We start from the raw sequence: 17,730 nt of genomic DNA, 5'->3' as shown, positions 1-17,730 counted from the left end.
ATCTCCATTCATTCTCACCTCTACCTCACACCTTTTTATTCCCTCATGCCCCTGTGATATTCTGCTCCTTCCTCTTCCTCTTTCCATTTCTAGTCAAATTCTACCCACCCCCCCCAAGGGGGAGCCCAAGTCCTACCTTGACCAAAAACTTCCACAATGTCTCCAGTTCATGTCTGTCTTAGTGTTTGTAACTTTGGTCTGTTCCTGTTTGCATCAAAAAATTTTTCCATTCTTCTCTGTCATTCTTAGACCTGTGTTGTTCATTCTGCTCTGTTAAAACATTTTTATCCATTCTACTGAAATGCCCTCTAAAGTCCTCTTGATTCATTAATTTGCATTGTCCATTCACAAGCTGAAAATCCTGTCCTATGTTTCTTTTAATAGCCTTTTTGATATTTGAAGGCTATTCCGGTCTTTGTATGCGGTTTTGCGTCGGGTCTCTCTAATGTGCTATCTTCTAAGTCTCTGTAAAATTATGCAAGGAAGCCACTTAGTATCTCTATGACACGCAATTCTGTGTAAATGCATTTTGTGGATCTTTTTTTCCATTTAGAAAAGAATATTTGAAGCAGGATGGGAAATGGAGCTGCTGCAGGTTTCTAGGCTAATTTGAGGAAACAAAATTCCTGTTCTATACAAAATAACTTTTATAGATAATTTGAATGAAGTGAGTGAATAGGTTGTCGAAGGTACAATCTTAGGGAGAAAAAATAACAGTCATGGTATTTTATTCAAAACGAAAGCCAAATCAAGTGACCTATAAGTGACTTTTTTCTCACTCGTGTGTGTGTGTGTGTGTGTGTGTGTGTGTGGGTAGGTGATTGGGGCAGGGTGTTGGTTGGGGATGCTGAAGTAACAGCACAGGGAAAGGAGGCCTCATAGTTGATTCCGAACTAGTGAGAAATTTGTGGGGTGCCTGGGTGGCTCAGTTGGTTAAGCATCTGACTTCAACTCAGGTCATGATCTCGAAGTTTGTGGGTTCAAGCCCCACATCGGGCTCTGTGCTGACAGCTCAGAGCCCGGAGCCTGCTTCGGATTCTGTGTCTCCCTGTCTCTCTCTGCCCCTCCCCTGCTCATGCTCTGTTTCTTTCTGTCTCTCAAAAATAAATAAATGTTAAAAAAAATTAAAAAAAAAGAACTAGTGAGAAATTTTAGAATGTAGGCTGTGAGGAAGCATGGCTGTTCCAGTGCAGCCACCATTACAGCAGGTGCCAGCTCACCATGGGTGGGAGTGGGAGTGGTCTGAATGGACGGAGCCTATGAACCTCAAATACATGAAACTGTAGTCTCCAATTACAGGGCAGTTAACATTTAAACTGTTGTTGAAAGAGTTCTAGAGGATTGCTAAACTTTAACTCCTCCTACACTCAGACGTGTAAAGAAAAATGTAATGTCTTCATTTTTCCTCTAAGCAATCTCTTGTTTATTGTCCACGTGAGCCTCTGTCTTGTAAGATAGCCAGAAAGAAGGAAAAGAAACCCCACAGTTTTAGTCTAATCCAGTAGAATTATTCTAATAAGATAATGTTAAAAGGTGTTTGGCACCTTTTGGTAAAAAGGTTCAGTCTAGGCCCACTCCCTGTTGCTCATCAAGACAGCCTCTGGAACGTGGTGAGTAGTATGGGTCTCTTAAACCTGGTAGAGGAGGCTCTCTTCTCAGGGTGGGCCCTTTCCCATCCCCAGTGATTTTGCTAGTAGATGGGCACCCTAATGGCCCTTGAGGTATAACTGGGGTGTTGTATTGGCATCTGCTGTGGAGCCTGGGACTTGAATAAACTGGGTTTGTCCATCTTGGCTCGGTCAGTGCCTCTTGGTCCTGCCTGGCTGATGTGCCCTCCTGGGTGCCTACTGGCACTGCTGATGCTCCTGAGGTCTGGCTGTGGCTTCCACAGACCCCCTATTCAGCCACTTGGCCTCTGTTAAAACAGCTCTCTCTCTCATGGCATCCTATCCTGACTCTTCCTGATTCTAACTATTTAAAAACAAACAAACAAAAACATGTTTGTTGTTGTTATTTAGCTATGTGCTTAATTGAATGGTATTTTAACCTTCAGATTCTTAACTAGCCAACTGTAGGGAAATCTCAGTCCAGGGGTTAAGATGAATTTATTAGCATTCATGATTTCATGTTCTAGACAGAGAAGCAAAAGGATACTTGAGATAGAACAGCGTGCAGGGCATTGACGTTAGGGAGAGCGGTGGCAGGTTGAGGCAGTGCAAGGTAGCTTGATGTGGCTGAAGCAGTGAGTCACAGCAAGAAGAACTCAGACTTTGAGAAGGGTTTGGAGCAAGTCTCAGACTGATTGCAAGGGTGTCTTAAACCTATAGAAAAGACATACATTATCTTTACAATGAATAGAGAATGACTTAACTGTACATGGGTGATACAAAACAAAATAGTTGGTTACCAGAATTCACAGTAACATTTATGTCATGTGTTGGTGTTATCAACATGTATAGAGTTTATGGGTCTGTGATCCATTTCTATGTAAAAAGCGTCCCCTACTTAAAAACTGGGGAAGAGCTGGCTTAGTCACTTGGCCTAAGCTTGTCCTGGCAGTGACAACAATGAAATCAATAGTAGCAGTAATGGTTAATACTCCCTGCTCACAACAGCAGTGTGAAGTTAAAGATGAGGGGACTGAGGCAAGGAAGGTTACCGAACTTGCCAAAGGGACAGGCCTCTGTACTTGGTGGCAGGTAGGTGAATAGAAGGCAGAAGCTGAACTTGGAAGTGACCTCTATGGCAGTGGTTCTCAACCATGATCCTTTCAAAAAGAAGGAGGTATAAGCTGGTGGCAGGTAGGTGAATAGAAGGCAGAAGCTGAACTTGGAAGTGACCTCTATGGCAGTGGTTCTCAACCATGATCCTTTCAAAAAGAAGGAGGTATAAGCTGAGATCTACTAAATCAGGCTTGGGATGGACAGATGAAACACTTATTAGTACTTTTTGTTAACTTCTAGTAAGGCTCATGTACACCAAAGTTGAAGTCTGCAGTTCCAAAAAGTCAGCCATACAGAAAGAGCTTGGTTCATAAGAAATGTGAAAGCTAATTTAATCAAATTTGCAAAATACTATGCAAAGAAGCCAGATCAATACCATTATGACAAAGATTTTATCAAACTTGGTACTTACCGCTGCTTGACTGACACTTCTGAAATTGCATACGTTTAGCTTCATGAGCATTTAAGTTTGGAAGAGAGTCTGGAGTCCCTAGATAATTGAATTTGCTCCTTTGCTTAGGTAAGGAGAAGGGACAGGGAGAATAAGGTCTGGGAAAAGGCAACTCTTTCTCAACACACATTTACTGTCCATTAGGTTTGTGCGAGGTACAAATTTGTGCTTTACTCCGTGGTGATACGACCATATGTAAGTAATGTCTCATCTTTTATGAGGCCGGCATTATTAGGACAAAGTTCAGAAAGGGAAGCAAATGTGAAAAACAGAATCTTCATCAACAAATATTAGCAAATAGGATCCAGCAATATATAAAAGTGATAATACATCATGAGAAATGGGAGTTTATCCCAGGAATAAAAGGATGGTTCAAAGTTTAAAACTCAATCGATGTAATTCACCAGATTCAATCTAAAATGAAAAACTGTATGACAAATTCCATAGATGCAGATAACACATTTAAAAAAAATTCAGTATCCATTCATGATAAAAAAAAATTCTCAGAAAACTAGAAATCTAAGGAAGCCTCTTTAATCTATAAAACCTTACATAAAATGTATGGCTTATATCATACTTAATGGTGAAAGACTGAATGCTTTCCCACTAAGATTTGGATCAAGGCTAATGTATCTCCTTTTAATCACTTCTCTTCACGAGTCAGTGTAATAAGGCAAGATAAATAAAAGGATACAAATAAGAAGGAAATAATTAAAGCCACCTCTTTTTGCAGATACATAGATAGAAAATCCCAGGGTATCTAGAGAAGACCTACTAGAACTAATGAGTAGTACGTTTAGTAAATTCACAAGATACAAGGTCAGTATACAAAAATTATGTTTCTATATGCTGGCCCAAAAAAACGTTATGAAATTCTTAGGTACAAATCTAAAAAGTGTGCAAGAGCTATATGTGAAATACTTCATCAGTCTAATGGGAAAAAAGCCCAAAAAACAAATTAAGGCTTAAGTAGAGGATCTCTCCATGTTAGTGGGTTAGATTACTTAATCTGTTTTTTAAAATGTTTATTTATTTATTTTGAAAGGGGTTGGAGGAGCAGAGAGAGAGGGAGAGAGAGAATCCCAAGCAGGCTCTGCCCTCAGCACAGAGCCCTATTTGGAGCTCGATCTCCCGAAGTATGAGATCATGGCCTGAGCCAAACTCAAGAGGTGGACACTTAACCAACGGAGCCACCCAGGTGCCCCAAGGCTCATTATTACTAAGGCATTAATCCTCCCAAACTGTCGTGTATGTTTTCAATGGCAGTCATCTTATCTTTTGACCTCACCATACCTGCATAATAATAAAACCTGCTTTTGGTAGCATTGACCCATGAACAGGGAGTGTCCTGGGAGCTCAGTCCTCAGACTTCTTTCTCTACTCTCACTCTGACTGTGCCTTCACTCAGTCATGTACCTAATACCAGCTGCACAGTAATACTTACCAAAGTATAGATCCCTGTCTCCCCTTGGCACCCTACATACACTAATGCTATCACCACCCACTACCCTGTCACCTCCGTATCCTGCCTAACTTTACCTTTTCAACCTGATATGTAGAATCAAGATGAGAAATGCATTGGCATCCTTGATTTTTGAAGTGGTGCTGGATTGACCCCTTCTAACTGGGAGATCAACTTCAAGTCTCCTGTACCTATGTCCCAAACCTACCTTTTGTATTCCTGACTTTTCCTAATTAGATTCTCATATTGTGCCCTTTGGGGAAGAGGAAATTAATACTGGATGAGGAAAACTTTTTTTAGTATTTCTCAAAAAAATTTCATGATGGAACTTGGCATAAGTTTTGTATTAGGATCATAGGTGAAGAAAATTTCCATTTACTATTTTAAATTGTTTATATAAAAAATGCTATAAAATCAGCTGGTCTTAGTCTTTGTTATTACTCATCACCCCCTCGCCCAGGGAAACACTAAGCCCTCCAAAATTTCCATTGTTTACAGAAAAGGCTTATTGTAGGTGTGGGAACAGATTGCATATTTTTATCAGAGAACATCATTATTTAAAAGTAGTACAGGAATTTTAAGAAAAACTGAACTTTTAGGCCTGGTTGTGCTAGCATTTGAAATTTGGCTGTTTCATTAAATATTAACCGATTAATCCTGAAATCTTCAATATGAAATGCAAAAAGACCATTTGTATCAATGTGGATGGAACTGGAATATATTATGCTAAGAGAAATAAGTCCAAGAAAGAAAAATACCGTATGATTTCATTCATGTATGGAATTAAAGAAACAAAACAGATGAACATAGGGGGAGGGAAAGAAAAATAAGAAAAAAACAGGAAGAGAACTCTCAAATACAGAGGGCAAACTGAGGGTTGCTGAAGGGGTGTTGGGTGGGGGAATGAGCTAAATGGGTGATGGGCATTAAGGACAGCACTTGTTGGGATGAACACTGGGTGTCGTATGCAAGTGATGAATCCCTGGATTCTGCTCCTGAAATCATTATTATACTATATGTTAACTAACTTGGATTTAAATAAAATTTAAAAACAGGGGCGCCTGGGTGGCGCAGTCGGTTAAGCGTCCGACTTCAGCCAGGTCACGATCTCGCGGTCCGGGAGTTCGACCCCCACGTCGGGCTCTGGGCTGATGGCTCAGAGCCTGGAGCCTGTTTCCGATTCTGTGTCTCCCTCTCTCTCTGCCCCTGCCCCGTTCATGCTCTGTCTCTCTCTGTCCCAAAAATAAATAAACGTTGAAAAAAAAAAAAAAATTTAAAAAAAAAAAAAAAAAAAAAAAAAGAAAAATAAAGTAAAATGTAAAAAATAGATATTAGTAATAACTAATTTTATTCAAATATATCCTGGACCCTCAGTGAAGCCTGTCACAATCACATTTTAGTAGTATTTGGCAAATTGCCTCTGTAAGCCCAACTAGTAGCCCCAGCCTATGAAAAATCAAGTTCACTTTAGAAGATTGAACAGGTATTTGTATTCATGACATCAAAGATCTCAAGAAAAATTGAATTCTCATTCTTCGACCATCCCACTTTTTCTTTGTCATAAGAATTTGCTTTGTTAAGCAAAACAGATATGTCCAGAATATAGATGTTATAGAAGGGACAGTGCTTGAGTGTCCAGTATGACACCTTTTTTACCCTCCTGGGATCACTAGGTATTAGATATGGTGGCGAGTGAGTCTGTGATCCTTGAGGAGCATTCCTTTTGGTAGTGTCTAGGATTTGGTATCAGTGATTTCTTAAAAAAAATTTTTTTTTGATATTTATTTATTTTTGAGAGAGAGACGGAACATGAGCAGGGGAGGGGCAGAGAGAGAGGGAGACACAGAATCTGAAGCAGGCTCCAGGCTCTGAGCTGTCAGCCCAGAGCACGACATGGGGCTTGAACCCACGAACTGTGAGATCATGACCTGAGCCGAAGTTGGACACTTAACCGACTGAGACACCCAGGTGCCCCTGGTGTCAATGATTTCTAAGGAAGAAAAATTTCAAATCTAGCCCAGGAAATATTTCTGTAAGAGAAAGTTCCTGAAGTTTCCTTGCCTGACAGCAAGTATGGAACCAACTCTGGGTTGTCCCTGGGGAATATGAGCTGTGGTATCATCAGCTGACTTCTCAGGTTGGTGGAGGAAAGAGCTCCTCTTTCTACTCAAGACTCCTTCTTCTCACTGGGCTATGGGTCCTATATCTCCGTGGAGACTTCCCTTTCCTGCTTTCTCCATCTCTCTCTGTTGGCTATTCACCTTCAGCAAACAAACGATTCCCTCAATCATAATAACAAGAAACCAACCTACCTTTGATCTTATTTCCTCTTCTAGTTACTTCTCCATCCAGCTTATTTGCTTTATAGCCAAAGTTCATAACCCTCAGCACAAAACAAAAACTCTTTAACAGTATCAAATGAGGCCCTGATTAGTCTGGCCTTGGCTCTGTCTCCTGCCATTTCCCACTTCCTGGTCCTGATAACCCTGCTGCAGTTTCAGCGCCACTCATTATGCATCAGAAGCTCACCCTGGCTATCCCTTCTCCCAAGAAGTGGCCTCTGACAATCATAGATCAGGCTAAGTGACTCCTTTGTGTTGGTTTTTTCCATGCTCTATAATTTCATCAGACTCTAACAAAAGGTGGTCTCAGGTCCATCCTGAATGTTGTATTTCCCTCTAGTTTCTCTAAACCAAATAACACAGGGCAACTTAATAACAGCTCGGCTTTGTTGGGGGGCGATGGTGGGAAGTAGTGAACAGGCCTGTCTGACATCCCCCTACAATGGACTCTGCCCTGTTAGAATTCTGATTTGGAGATAGGTGTGTTCTCCACCCTCCTTAGGTCCCGATCTAGAATATCTCTGTTCAGTGTGAAGGTCAAGGTGTTGTGTGTGTATAAGAAACACCCAGACACAAATGAAACCCCTGGGAGGACAGGAATAGCATTTTATGGGAAATCTGGCTGAGGCCACATCTCCTGTTAGGGTCCTCTGTAATGTGCAGCATGCCTGTACTCAATACAGTGTTGGCACAGGTATGTCTGGAAGGTCATGGATAACACCTCAGCTGGCTTGGCATGTGCTAGTTACGCAGTCTCCACTTCTTGAATTACTCCAAATCTTTGCACTCCAACAACCATAAAATAGACATTTCACACAATTTCCTATAGGAGCAGTGTTTTGTGTTGTGGTAGCTCTTGGGAGCCCACATATGCTATTCAGTAGTGAGACCTAGATGGATATGTCTATCCATACAACATGTGCATTTTTGAAGTTGTATCAACATGCAAATGTAAAGTGGTAGTATTTGGATACTATTTCTGTAATAGAATGCTTCCAGTTTTCCACCCTGAAATACCAGGAAATGTCTTCCAGGTAAAAATAAAGCAGGATTTTCTAACTCCAAGGTGGTGTTGGTTGCTCTTGAATCTTAAGGCACAAAATGTTTTGGTAAAATCTGGTTGAGGAATGTGGGTTCTGTCTCTTATATAGAAGATGTATGGCAAGCTTTATTTTTTTTTTTTAATGTTTATTTTTTGAGAGAGGGAGAGAGAGCATGAGGCGGGGAGGGACAGAGAGACGGAGTGAGAGAATCCCAAGCAGGCTCCATGCTGTTAGTACAGAGTCAAACACAGTACTCAATCTCAACAGTGAGATCATGACTGGAACTGAAATCAAGAGATAGATGCTTAACCGACTGAGCCACCTGGGCACCCTTAGCAAGCTTTATTTTTAAACATTTTTTTAATGTTTATTTATTTTTGAGATAGAGACAGAGCATGAATGGGGGAGGGTCAGAGAGAGAGAGAGAGAGGGAGACACAGAATCTGAAGCAGGCTCCAGGCTCTGAGCTGTCGTCACAGAACCCGACGCGGGGCTCGAACTCACAGACTGTGAGATCATGACCTGAGCCAAAGTTGGAGGCTCAACCGACTGAGCCACCCAGGCACCCCCTTTTTTAAAAAATTTTTTGTTTTGAATGTTTATTTATTTTTGAGAGAGAGACAGAGCATGAACGGGGGAGGGTCAGAGAGAGAGGAAGACATATTTTTAAAAAACCTAATTAAGGGAGCCTGGGTGGCTCACTTGGCTAAACATCTGACTTTGGCTCTGGTCATGATCTCATGGTTCGTGGATTCGAGCCCCAAGACTGGAGCCTGCTTTGGATTCTGAGTCTCCCTCTTTCTCTGCCCCTCCCCCACTCATACTCTCTCTCTCAAATAAACATAAATTAAAAAAACAAAAATCTAGTTGGAATAATCTCAAATCCATTATACTAATTTTCATGAAGGAATTCTCACTAAGGGAATTTTGGGAAGTCCTGCACAGGTACCAGTTAAATCCAAGTTGTTAGAAATTATCTTGAGCCTGACTGGTTATAAAACAAATTCCATTGCCCACATAACAGGCCCTGTGTGATCCCTCCTAAGAACTCTTTACTGGAACTCAACACGGGGTGACTATTTAACCCTCAGAGCTGAGAGTTTGTGTTGGGAGACATTCTTGGGTGGAGACTTCCTGTTCTTTGCTACTGCAGGATGAATTGTGCAAATGATTGTCAAATAGTTGGCTGGGTTGGAAACTGTCACTAAGTCTACACCAATTATTTGTTAGAGGAAGATGAGGAGGTGGGGGTGATCCTCACCTTTATTGCTATTACTTCACTTAAGAGATTTTCAGAGTCACTAGATCTTTGGTATTTGAATTAAGAAAGTCATTGTTGAATTTGAATGAATAGCAGGTAACTGAAAGAATTGCTGCAGGGAGCTGGGAGAATGATAGAGCAGCTAAGGGAAAGTGTTCTTGAGTATAAGCAGGGTTCTTCAGCTGCACCGACCATAGATAACAAGCTAATACCTTGTGCAGCAGTTGTCCCAGGATGGTGATTCGTAGCAGAGCCTTTCTTGAAGTTGCGGGTACTCAGTTCATTTATTCAACAGTTATATACGGAATACCTCTTAGGTACTAGGTTGTGTTCTAAGTGTTGGGGGATGTAACCGTGAACAAAACAGAAGTCTGTATTCCCATGGAGCCTATAGTCTAGTAGGGGAGGACAGACATTTCATAAATAAACAGATTTATGTGGTTAGAGGTAGAAAACTTTATGAAGATACATAAAGTAAGAAATGAGGGATATCGATATGGGTCAGGAAAGGCCTCTTCAAGAAGCTGAGAGACCTCGAGGATGTGAAGGCATACGTGAGGTGATATCTGAGGGAAGTGTTCTAGGGGAACAGTGCAAAGATTCTACAGGGTAGCCAGTGCAGAGGTCTAAGGCGGAAGCATTGAAGGCAAAGCAAGTGTGAAGAGAGGGAGAAGTGTCAGCCAATGTCAAGACTTGTGTGTTATACTGAGGGACATGGAGAGTCATTGGAGGATTTTGAGCAGAAGAGGAACATGATCTAATTTACATATTAACATGACCACTCTGGCTCCTGGGTCTGGGTAAGAGATCTAGTGCCTGGGACAACAGAAGTGGTGGTGATAGAGGGGGTAAGAAGTGGTCAAATGGGAGGTACACCTTGAAGATAGAGCTAGTGGGATTTTAGGATGCCTACAGTGTGGAGTACAAGAGAGCAGGGATCAGGCATGACTTACAGCTGGGGGGATGGGGTTGTCATTGATTAAGGTGAGGAAGATTGTAGAGAGGGCAGGGATTGGATTGGTTTGGTTTTGTTTTTGGTGGGGACTGGGTAGAATGATCATATGTTCTGTTGGATGGTTAAAGGGACAAAGGCAGCTTTTGCTATTCCTGTGTCCTCATCTTGGCACCCTTAGATACTGCAGATCTCTAAAACTTCTGAGGACATCTGCCCACAGTAGCAGGACTCAGTACTTTCTGTTGGAGAATTACTGGGCCTGGCTTAAGTTGTTGGTAAGCAGCGACGTTGAGAAGCAGCCATGGGAATTCATAAATTTGTAGTGCGTGATGGGCCCGAGTGCTAGCCAAGCACTCTGGGATGGGTCTTCCTTCCTGGGGTCACTCCCTTTCTCTTTCTGTCTCCTGTCACTTGTCACTGCCATTACCTGCTGATTCTAGCCAGGGTTTCTTTGCTTCCCATCTCTAAGCACTGACAAACCACACAGAGCTTCTCTCTTCCTCTCCTGTACACTGATTGCTTTTCATAATAATGGGAAACTGTACAAGTATTACAGTAGATTCTTTTCTTTATTCTCCCTTGCCCTGTTTCATTATCTGTTTTGATTTGATGTGTGAGAACTTTGTCCTCACTGGGTTGCACTAGCCTGTATTTACTAACCTGTTTTGATTTGATGTGTGAGAACTTTGTCCTCACTGGGTTGCACTAACCTGTATTTACACACGTAAAATCAGAATTTGTCTTATTTCATAAAAATACATTTGCTAGGCAAAGAGAGTCTGGTATTTCTGGGCATTTTGGCATAGAGCTGGGGAGGGAACATAGTGGTGAGGAATGAGAGGAAGTGGTGAGGAAGGAGAGTGGTTAGGTGTTACCATTCCCTCTTTCTTCTTTTTTTTCTTTTTTTCCTTTTTTTTTTAAATTTAATTTTACCCTTCCCTCTTTCTAAGCTCTCCCACTGTTGGCCTGTTACTACCAGACCTGCTCCTAAGACCTTTCTCTGTGCCATGTCAGATGCAGGTACCTGATGGTATAGGAGGTGGTGGGGGGATGGGGCCGATTAGCATGAAAGGAAGAGTATTTCTGAATTCTAGAGCTTTCAGTAGGCAGTGGGGTAATCCCTGGTTTGGACTCTAAGAAGAGTAGGACCAGGTCTGAGTTATAGAAAGATAATCCCAGTATCTATAGCAGATTGGGCACAAGAGGAGAAGCCAGAGACAAAAAAGTTGGCTAGAAGATAAGAAAAGTTTGTGCAAGAGAAGTAGAGGGCTTCTACTTCCCTTGTCAGTGAGGCTTAACAGGGGGGAACTGAAGGAAACAGAGGGAATGGCCACAGAGTGAGCATGGAGCTGAGTCGTGAGAGGTGCTTGTAGAACCAGTGAAGGCAAGAGGCAATAGAAGCACAATGGAAGTTATGTTGACTTCAAGGAGCCTGTAAGATCCCTAAGTGGGTGAAAATAAGGTTCCTGGAATTGCTTCCCGCTGCCCCTTGGAAGGCAGATGATAAAAAAAGGTGAGCTCACAGGAGGTACAGGGGCTGGAGAAAGACTTGGGAGCTCTGGTCACAAATTGTGGTGTTGTGGTGATAACAATGGGATTAGGGCTGCAGGACAGTTCCTGGGAGGTCATCTATCTGTCTTTCTTACACATATTTCCCACACATATTTCTTAAACAATTTTTGTCGGGGGCCCCCGGGTGGCTCAGTTAGTTAAGTGACTTTTGGTCACAGCTCAGGTCATGATCTCATGGTTTGTGAGTTTAAGTCCCGCATCGGGCTCTGCCCTGACAACGCAGAGCCTGTTTTGGATTCTCTGTCTCTGTCTCTGTCTCTCTCTCTCTCTCTCTCTCTCTCTCTGCCTCTCTCTCTTTCTTTCTTTCTCAAAAATAAATGAATAGACATTAAAAAACAAACAAACAAACAAACCTCATTTTGCCAAGGTATGTTTTGTGCTGGAAGAATGACGATAGGTAGTTCTGCTCCTGAACAGGGACTCGATTATTTGTCAATAAGCCGGCAATGGCTCGGCCATTACTCATGAAACAGCCATTATCAGTCACACACATAAGAACTTGCCTTGGAATTTTGAGTTCCTTTCAGCAGTTTGTTGAAAACACCTTCATGACGGAATCTGTGCTGGTGCAAAATACCTCATGCCTGTGAACTAATCATTGAGCTATGTGCTGGGGTCTGAGAAACGTGAGCTGGCACGACCAGCCCCTGCTTCACTGCAGGTGTAGACGGGTGCCGAAGCCCTTGCTTGGTGCTCTTGTGCCCAGTGCGTTTGGCTCTTAATTTCCTGTCACATATGTTCAGTCACCTCAGCGTAATCATAGAAACCTGGTTTGTTGGCTTAGGTTATAAAGGGTTACGAGTCTCTTCTCAGTATAACTTCGTGTATGTGGAAACCTTGTGAATAGATCATTTTAATAATGGAGTTCATTGTTCCAGGTATTCATTATCAGGGTAACTTGCTTTTTTGGGAGTAAGGGAAGTTAGAATGCTCAGTTCCCACTGTTTTTAGTAGGCAGGTTATTAGCTAACATTTCAAACACTTTGCAGCACAGGTAATTAAGTTACTTGACAACATCAACACCGCTTCTTACCTGTATCATGCAGTTCTTGTAAAGGTGGTAGTTTTTCATTCACTGCTCTGATTTAGAGGTGTTTTTTTTTTTTCCTGTAAAAGGTTTTAAAAACGTAGAAACAGGAAGCCAATGCCAGAATTGATCCGACTCGCTTTTCCCTTCTTAAAGAGCTTCTCCTTAGCCCTCCTGCCCTGCGAGGCAAGTGCTTAGGCTGGCCCACTGCAGTTTTCAAGATTGAAATCAATCATTGGATTGCCGTTCTGATAGCACTGCCCTGCAGGGCAATTACCACCAATCCCTCCAAATCCACAGAACGTGGTGAAAGGGATTGCTGTGGAAATAGATCTGGGAGACAATTACATATATTCAGTTGGCATTAATTTTTTTCTTTGACCAAACAGGAAGAAAAAATTTCATTTTATAAAGTTTGCTTTAAGTAGATAATTTTAGTACACCTGAAACTGGCGTAATATTGTGTCAAATATACTTCAATTAAAAAAGGAGTAGGTAATTTTATATGTTAGTATATACATTTATGTGGTGAAAATGTTTTCACAAATTACCTTGCAAAGGTGATTTTCCTAAACAAACTGATCTTATACTATATCATATGTTGTATGTCTCTTTAGTTATTTACATATGCATATTTTTCTTGGCTTCTCAACTGGGCTTGAGTATATTAAAAAGGAGTGCCGTACTTCTGCTGCTATTGTATTCCACATAATTCCTGTCACAGTATTAGGTCTGTAATAGACCATTTCAAAACAAATCTGTTTTGGGTGAAACTCAAATGTAGTGGGAAATGCATGTTTCAGATTTTCAAAATCTGGATTTAGACTAGGAGGGAACTTCAGTACCTAACCACCTCCCATTCACATCTGCATATGCTTCGTGCATGCCCACATTTGTAAATCTATCATGTCAAGACTATTCTGTGATATCATTAGGAAACACAGACTCTATCCTCGGGGTTTAATTGGTATATTATAAAGAGGTTCTTGCTAATTGAGTTTGAAGGAACAGTTGGGCTGCAACAGAGTTGTGTCCCCGGGCATTATTGACACCACGTTATTTGCATGGGTACTTTCACTAATGTATTATACAATAATGTCCTTATTTGTCATGTGTTCTCCATAACTTGGTAGATAAATTTGAGCTAAGAGTAAACTGTTCTTGGTTTTTCACAGGTCTCATCAGAAAATTGAAGACTCAGAAGAAAGCAGTGATGAAATTCTTGCTCGTCTAACGTCTGCGGTAAGGCCTTGCAGTTTCCCTGCCTAAGGGTGCAGAAAATAACGAGGGCCAGGGTCTTCAAAGGGAGGCAGTTTGGGTAGCAGTGCAGAAAGACACTTGCTCTGTGGTTGCACATCGATGTGGGAGGCCCACATCAAGGCAAAAGGAGACATGACTTTGACTTGCTACCCTCAATGCAACTTCTCCAGCAAGATCATACATATTCCTAGTGGAAAGTTCCTGGAACCTTAGTGGAGGCGTGATAGTTGATTTTTAAAATATAGTATGACTTAACCTAGGGAATGTTGTGACCTGTTGCACAAAGGAGAAAAGATGACAGGTTTCATTAGAAAAAAAAAAAAAAAGAATTGCCTCAACCAACAAAAGGTTGGTTTCTAATGTACTAGGTTGCAACATTTTCATTGTTCTCTAAAGCCACTAATCAGAGTGGGTAATTGCCTTGTTAGTTGAAGAAAAGGTCATGCATGCCCTTCTTAACACAAAAAGCAAGCTGTGGTTGCTGACCACTGAGTCCTAGTTTTTGACAGGCTCTAGTAATCCTATCTGTTAAAGTCTTTATCCATTGGTTTGGCTTTCTGGAAATTTTTCTAGCCTTCCCAAAGATTCTCTAGTTGTGCTTTAACTGCATTATTGAAATGGTAATTGCCGAAAATTATGCTGGATTATGTACATGGATGAAACTGATCTTTCACAGAGTTTTATACACCAGGCCTTAGCATCTATGCACACAGCTTGCAAGTTGAAAGTTGCCTTTCCTACTGTTCTGGAATATAGCTTAAAAAAGTAGTTTTTGACTAAATACAGTGATTGGTAGTGTAAAAACTTCATGTGAAATGGAATCTTGAAGCATGTTAAAAAGATTTAACATAACCTTTGCCATTTTTTATTTAAAATTTCTTTATTGAGGTATAATTGACAGACAATGTTACATTAGTTTCAGGTGTATAACCTAATGATTTGATATTTGTATACATATATTGAAAAATGATCACCACAATAAGTCTAGTTAACATCCATCACCATCTATAGTGACAGAATTTTTTTTGTGTGTTGTGGACTTTTAAGATTTGCTCTCTTAGCAACTGTTCATATATCCAGTAGTCACCATGCTGTATAGTACATCCCATGACATATTTATTTTATAACTGGAAGTTTGTACCTTTTTGTTTTTTAAGTTTATTTTGAGAGAGAGCATGAGCAGGGGTAGGACAGAGAGAGAGGGAAAGAGAGAATCCCAAGCAGGCTCTGCCTTGTCAACGCAGAGCCTGATGTGGGGCGCAAACTCACAAACCACAAGATCATGACCTGAGCTAAAACCAAGTGTCAGATGCTTAAGTGGCTGAGCCATCCAGGTGCCCTGGAAATTTGTACCTTTTGACTCCCTTCACCTGTTGTTCCCACCCCCTAATTTCTCACCTCTAGCAACCACCAATCTGTTCTATGTTTCTATGAGCTTGTTTCTTTTTTTTTTTTTTAATTTTTTTTTTTCAACGTTTATTTATTTTTGGGACAGAGAGAGACAGAGCATGAATGGGGGAGGGGCAGAGAGAGAGGGAGACACAGAATCGGAAACAGGCTCCAGGCTCTGAGCCATCAGCCCAGAGCCCGACGCGGGGCTCGAACTCACGGACCGCGAGATCGTGACCTGGCTGAAGTCGGACGCTTAACCGACTGCGCCACCCAGGCGCCCCATATGAGCTTGTTTCTTGTTGTTGCTGTTACTGTTTTTCAATTACACGTATATGTGAGATCCCATGCTATTTCTCTTTATCTGATTGATTTCACTTAGTAAAATGCTTCAAGTTCCATCCATGTTGTCACGGATGGCAAGATCTCATTCTTTTTTATGGCAAAGCAGTATTCCATTGCATGTAGATACCACATCTATTTTAGCCATTCATCCATCAGTGGGCACATAAGTTATTTCCATATCTTGGCTATTGTAAATAATGCTGCAGTGAACTTAGGGGTGCACATATCTTTTAGTGTTTTTGTGTTCTCTGGATAAATACCCAGAAATGGAATTGTTGGATCATATGGTAGTTCTATTTTTAATCTTTTGAGGTACCTCCATACTGTTTTCCAAAGTGGCTATGCCAATTTACATTTCCGTGAGCAGTGCACAACAGTGCCCTATTCTCTATATCCTCTCAACATTTGTTATTTCTTGGTTGTTTTTTTTTTTTTTTTTTTTTTTTGATGATAGCTGTTCTGAGAGGTATGAGGTAATATCTCACTGTGGTTTTGATTTGCATTTCCCTGACGATTAGTGATGTTGAGCATCTTTTCAATTAACTGTTGACCATCTGTTTGTCTTACTATTCAGGTCTTCTGCCCACTTTTAGTTGGATTGTTTGGTTTTTTGCTGTTGAGATGTATGAGTTCTTAATATATTTTGGTAGATATGTGACTTACAAATATTTATCAGATATATGACTGTAAATATTTTCTCGTATTCAGCAAGTTGCCTTTTCATTTTGTTGGTTTCCCTTTGCTATGCAGAAGGTTTTTAATTTAACAGTTCCACTTAATGATTTTTGCTTTTGTTGCTTTTGCTTTTGGTATTATATCCAAAAAATCATTGCCAATACCAATGTCAAGGGAGTTACTGCCTATATTTTCTTCTAGGAATTTTATGGTGTTTCAGGCCTTACAGTCAAGTCTTTAATCTGTTTTGAATTGAATTTTGTGTATGATGTAAGAAAGTGATCTAGTTTCTTTTGCATGCAGCTGTCTAGTATTTCCAGCACCATTTATTGAGGAGATCATCCTTTCTTCATTGTATATTCTTTGTTGTACATTAATTGACCATATATGGATTGGTTTATTTAAGCTCTTTATTCTCTTCATTTGATCTGTGTGTCTGTTTTTATGCCAGTACCATAGTGTTTTGATTACTATAGCTTTGTCAATAGTTTGAAAGCAGGGAGCATGATGACTCGAGGTTTGTTCTTCTTTCTCAAGATTGCTTTGGCTTTTTAGGGTCTTCTGTGGTCCCATAGAAATTTCAGAATTGTTTGTTCTTATTTCTGTGAAAAATAGCATTGGAATTCTGACAGGGATTACACTGAATCTGTAGATTATGCAGTTTAAAATATTGACCAAAGAGGAGTGCCTGTTGTGTGCAAAATCATTATAGCCATCTGTTTAAAAAGCACTCACTATGGACCAGATACTGTGTCAAACATTGTGTTTGTTTGTACATACACATACATACACATTCTGTTCAACTTCACAACAACCCTATGAAATAGGTGGCATTATCCCTGTTGTATAGATAGGAAAGCTTGTAGAGGTTAAGTAACTTGCCCAAGGTCACTCACTTAAAAAGGAGCAAAGCCAGGATCTAAAGTTGGAATTTTCTACTTCCTAGTTATGTTTTCTTAACTACTATGCTTCATTTTCTTGGTAATGTAATATATTGTTGGGATAGTTGCAGAAGCAGCAAAGATACATAAGATGTTTCCTACAGCCATACCAGGAAGACAAACAGAGTTAAGGTACAAAGCAGTTGGCATTTGAGTACTGAATAGAGTGGTGGATAGATAGTAGATTCAAGAACAGTAACAGAAAGCTTCATTGAAGAGACTTGAACTACCATTGAAGACAGTCAGGGTTTGAACATGTAGTAATTAGGAAGATGTATACTCTA

At 40.7% G+C, this 17,730-nt stretch overlaps 1 protein-coding gene across 1 annotated transcript in view; it reads left to right on the top strand.

Annotated features, from left to right (window-relative positions):
* The window catches only part of RAPGEF5 (Rap guanine nucleotide exchange factor 5), a 226,888-nt gene that overhangs the window by 49,959 nt on the left and 159,199 nt on the right, over positions 1-17,730 (top strand). The window contains exon 6 of the mRNA XM_043589070.1: positions 14,012-14,078. Coding sequence (XP_043445005.1) covers positions 14,012-14,078 — 67 coding nt within the window. The remainder of the gene's footprint in view (positions 1-14,011; positions 14,079-17,730) is intronic.

Source organism: Prionailurus bengalensis, chromosome A2 (assembly GCF_016509475.1).
Source record: "Prionailurus bengalensis isolate Pbe53 chromosome A2, Fcat_Pben_1.1_paternal_pri, whole genome shotgun sequence".
Taxonomy (NCBI): domain Eukaryota; kingdom Metazoa; phylum Chordata; class Mammalia; order Carnivora; family Felidae; genus Prionailurus; species Prionailurus bengalensis.
This window is presented reverse-complemented; position numbering and strand designations above follow the sequence as displayed.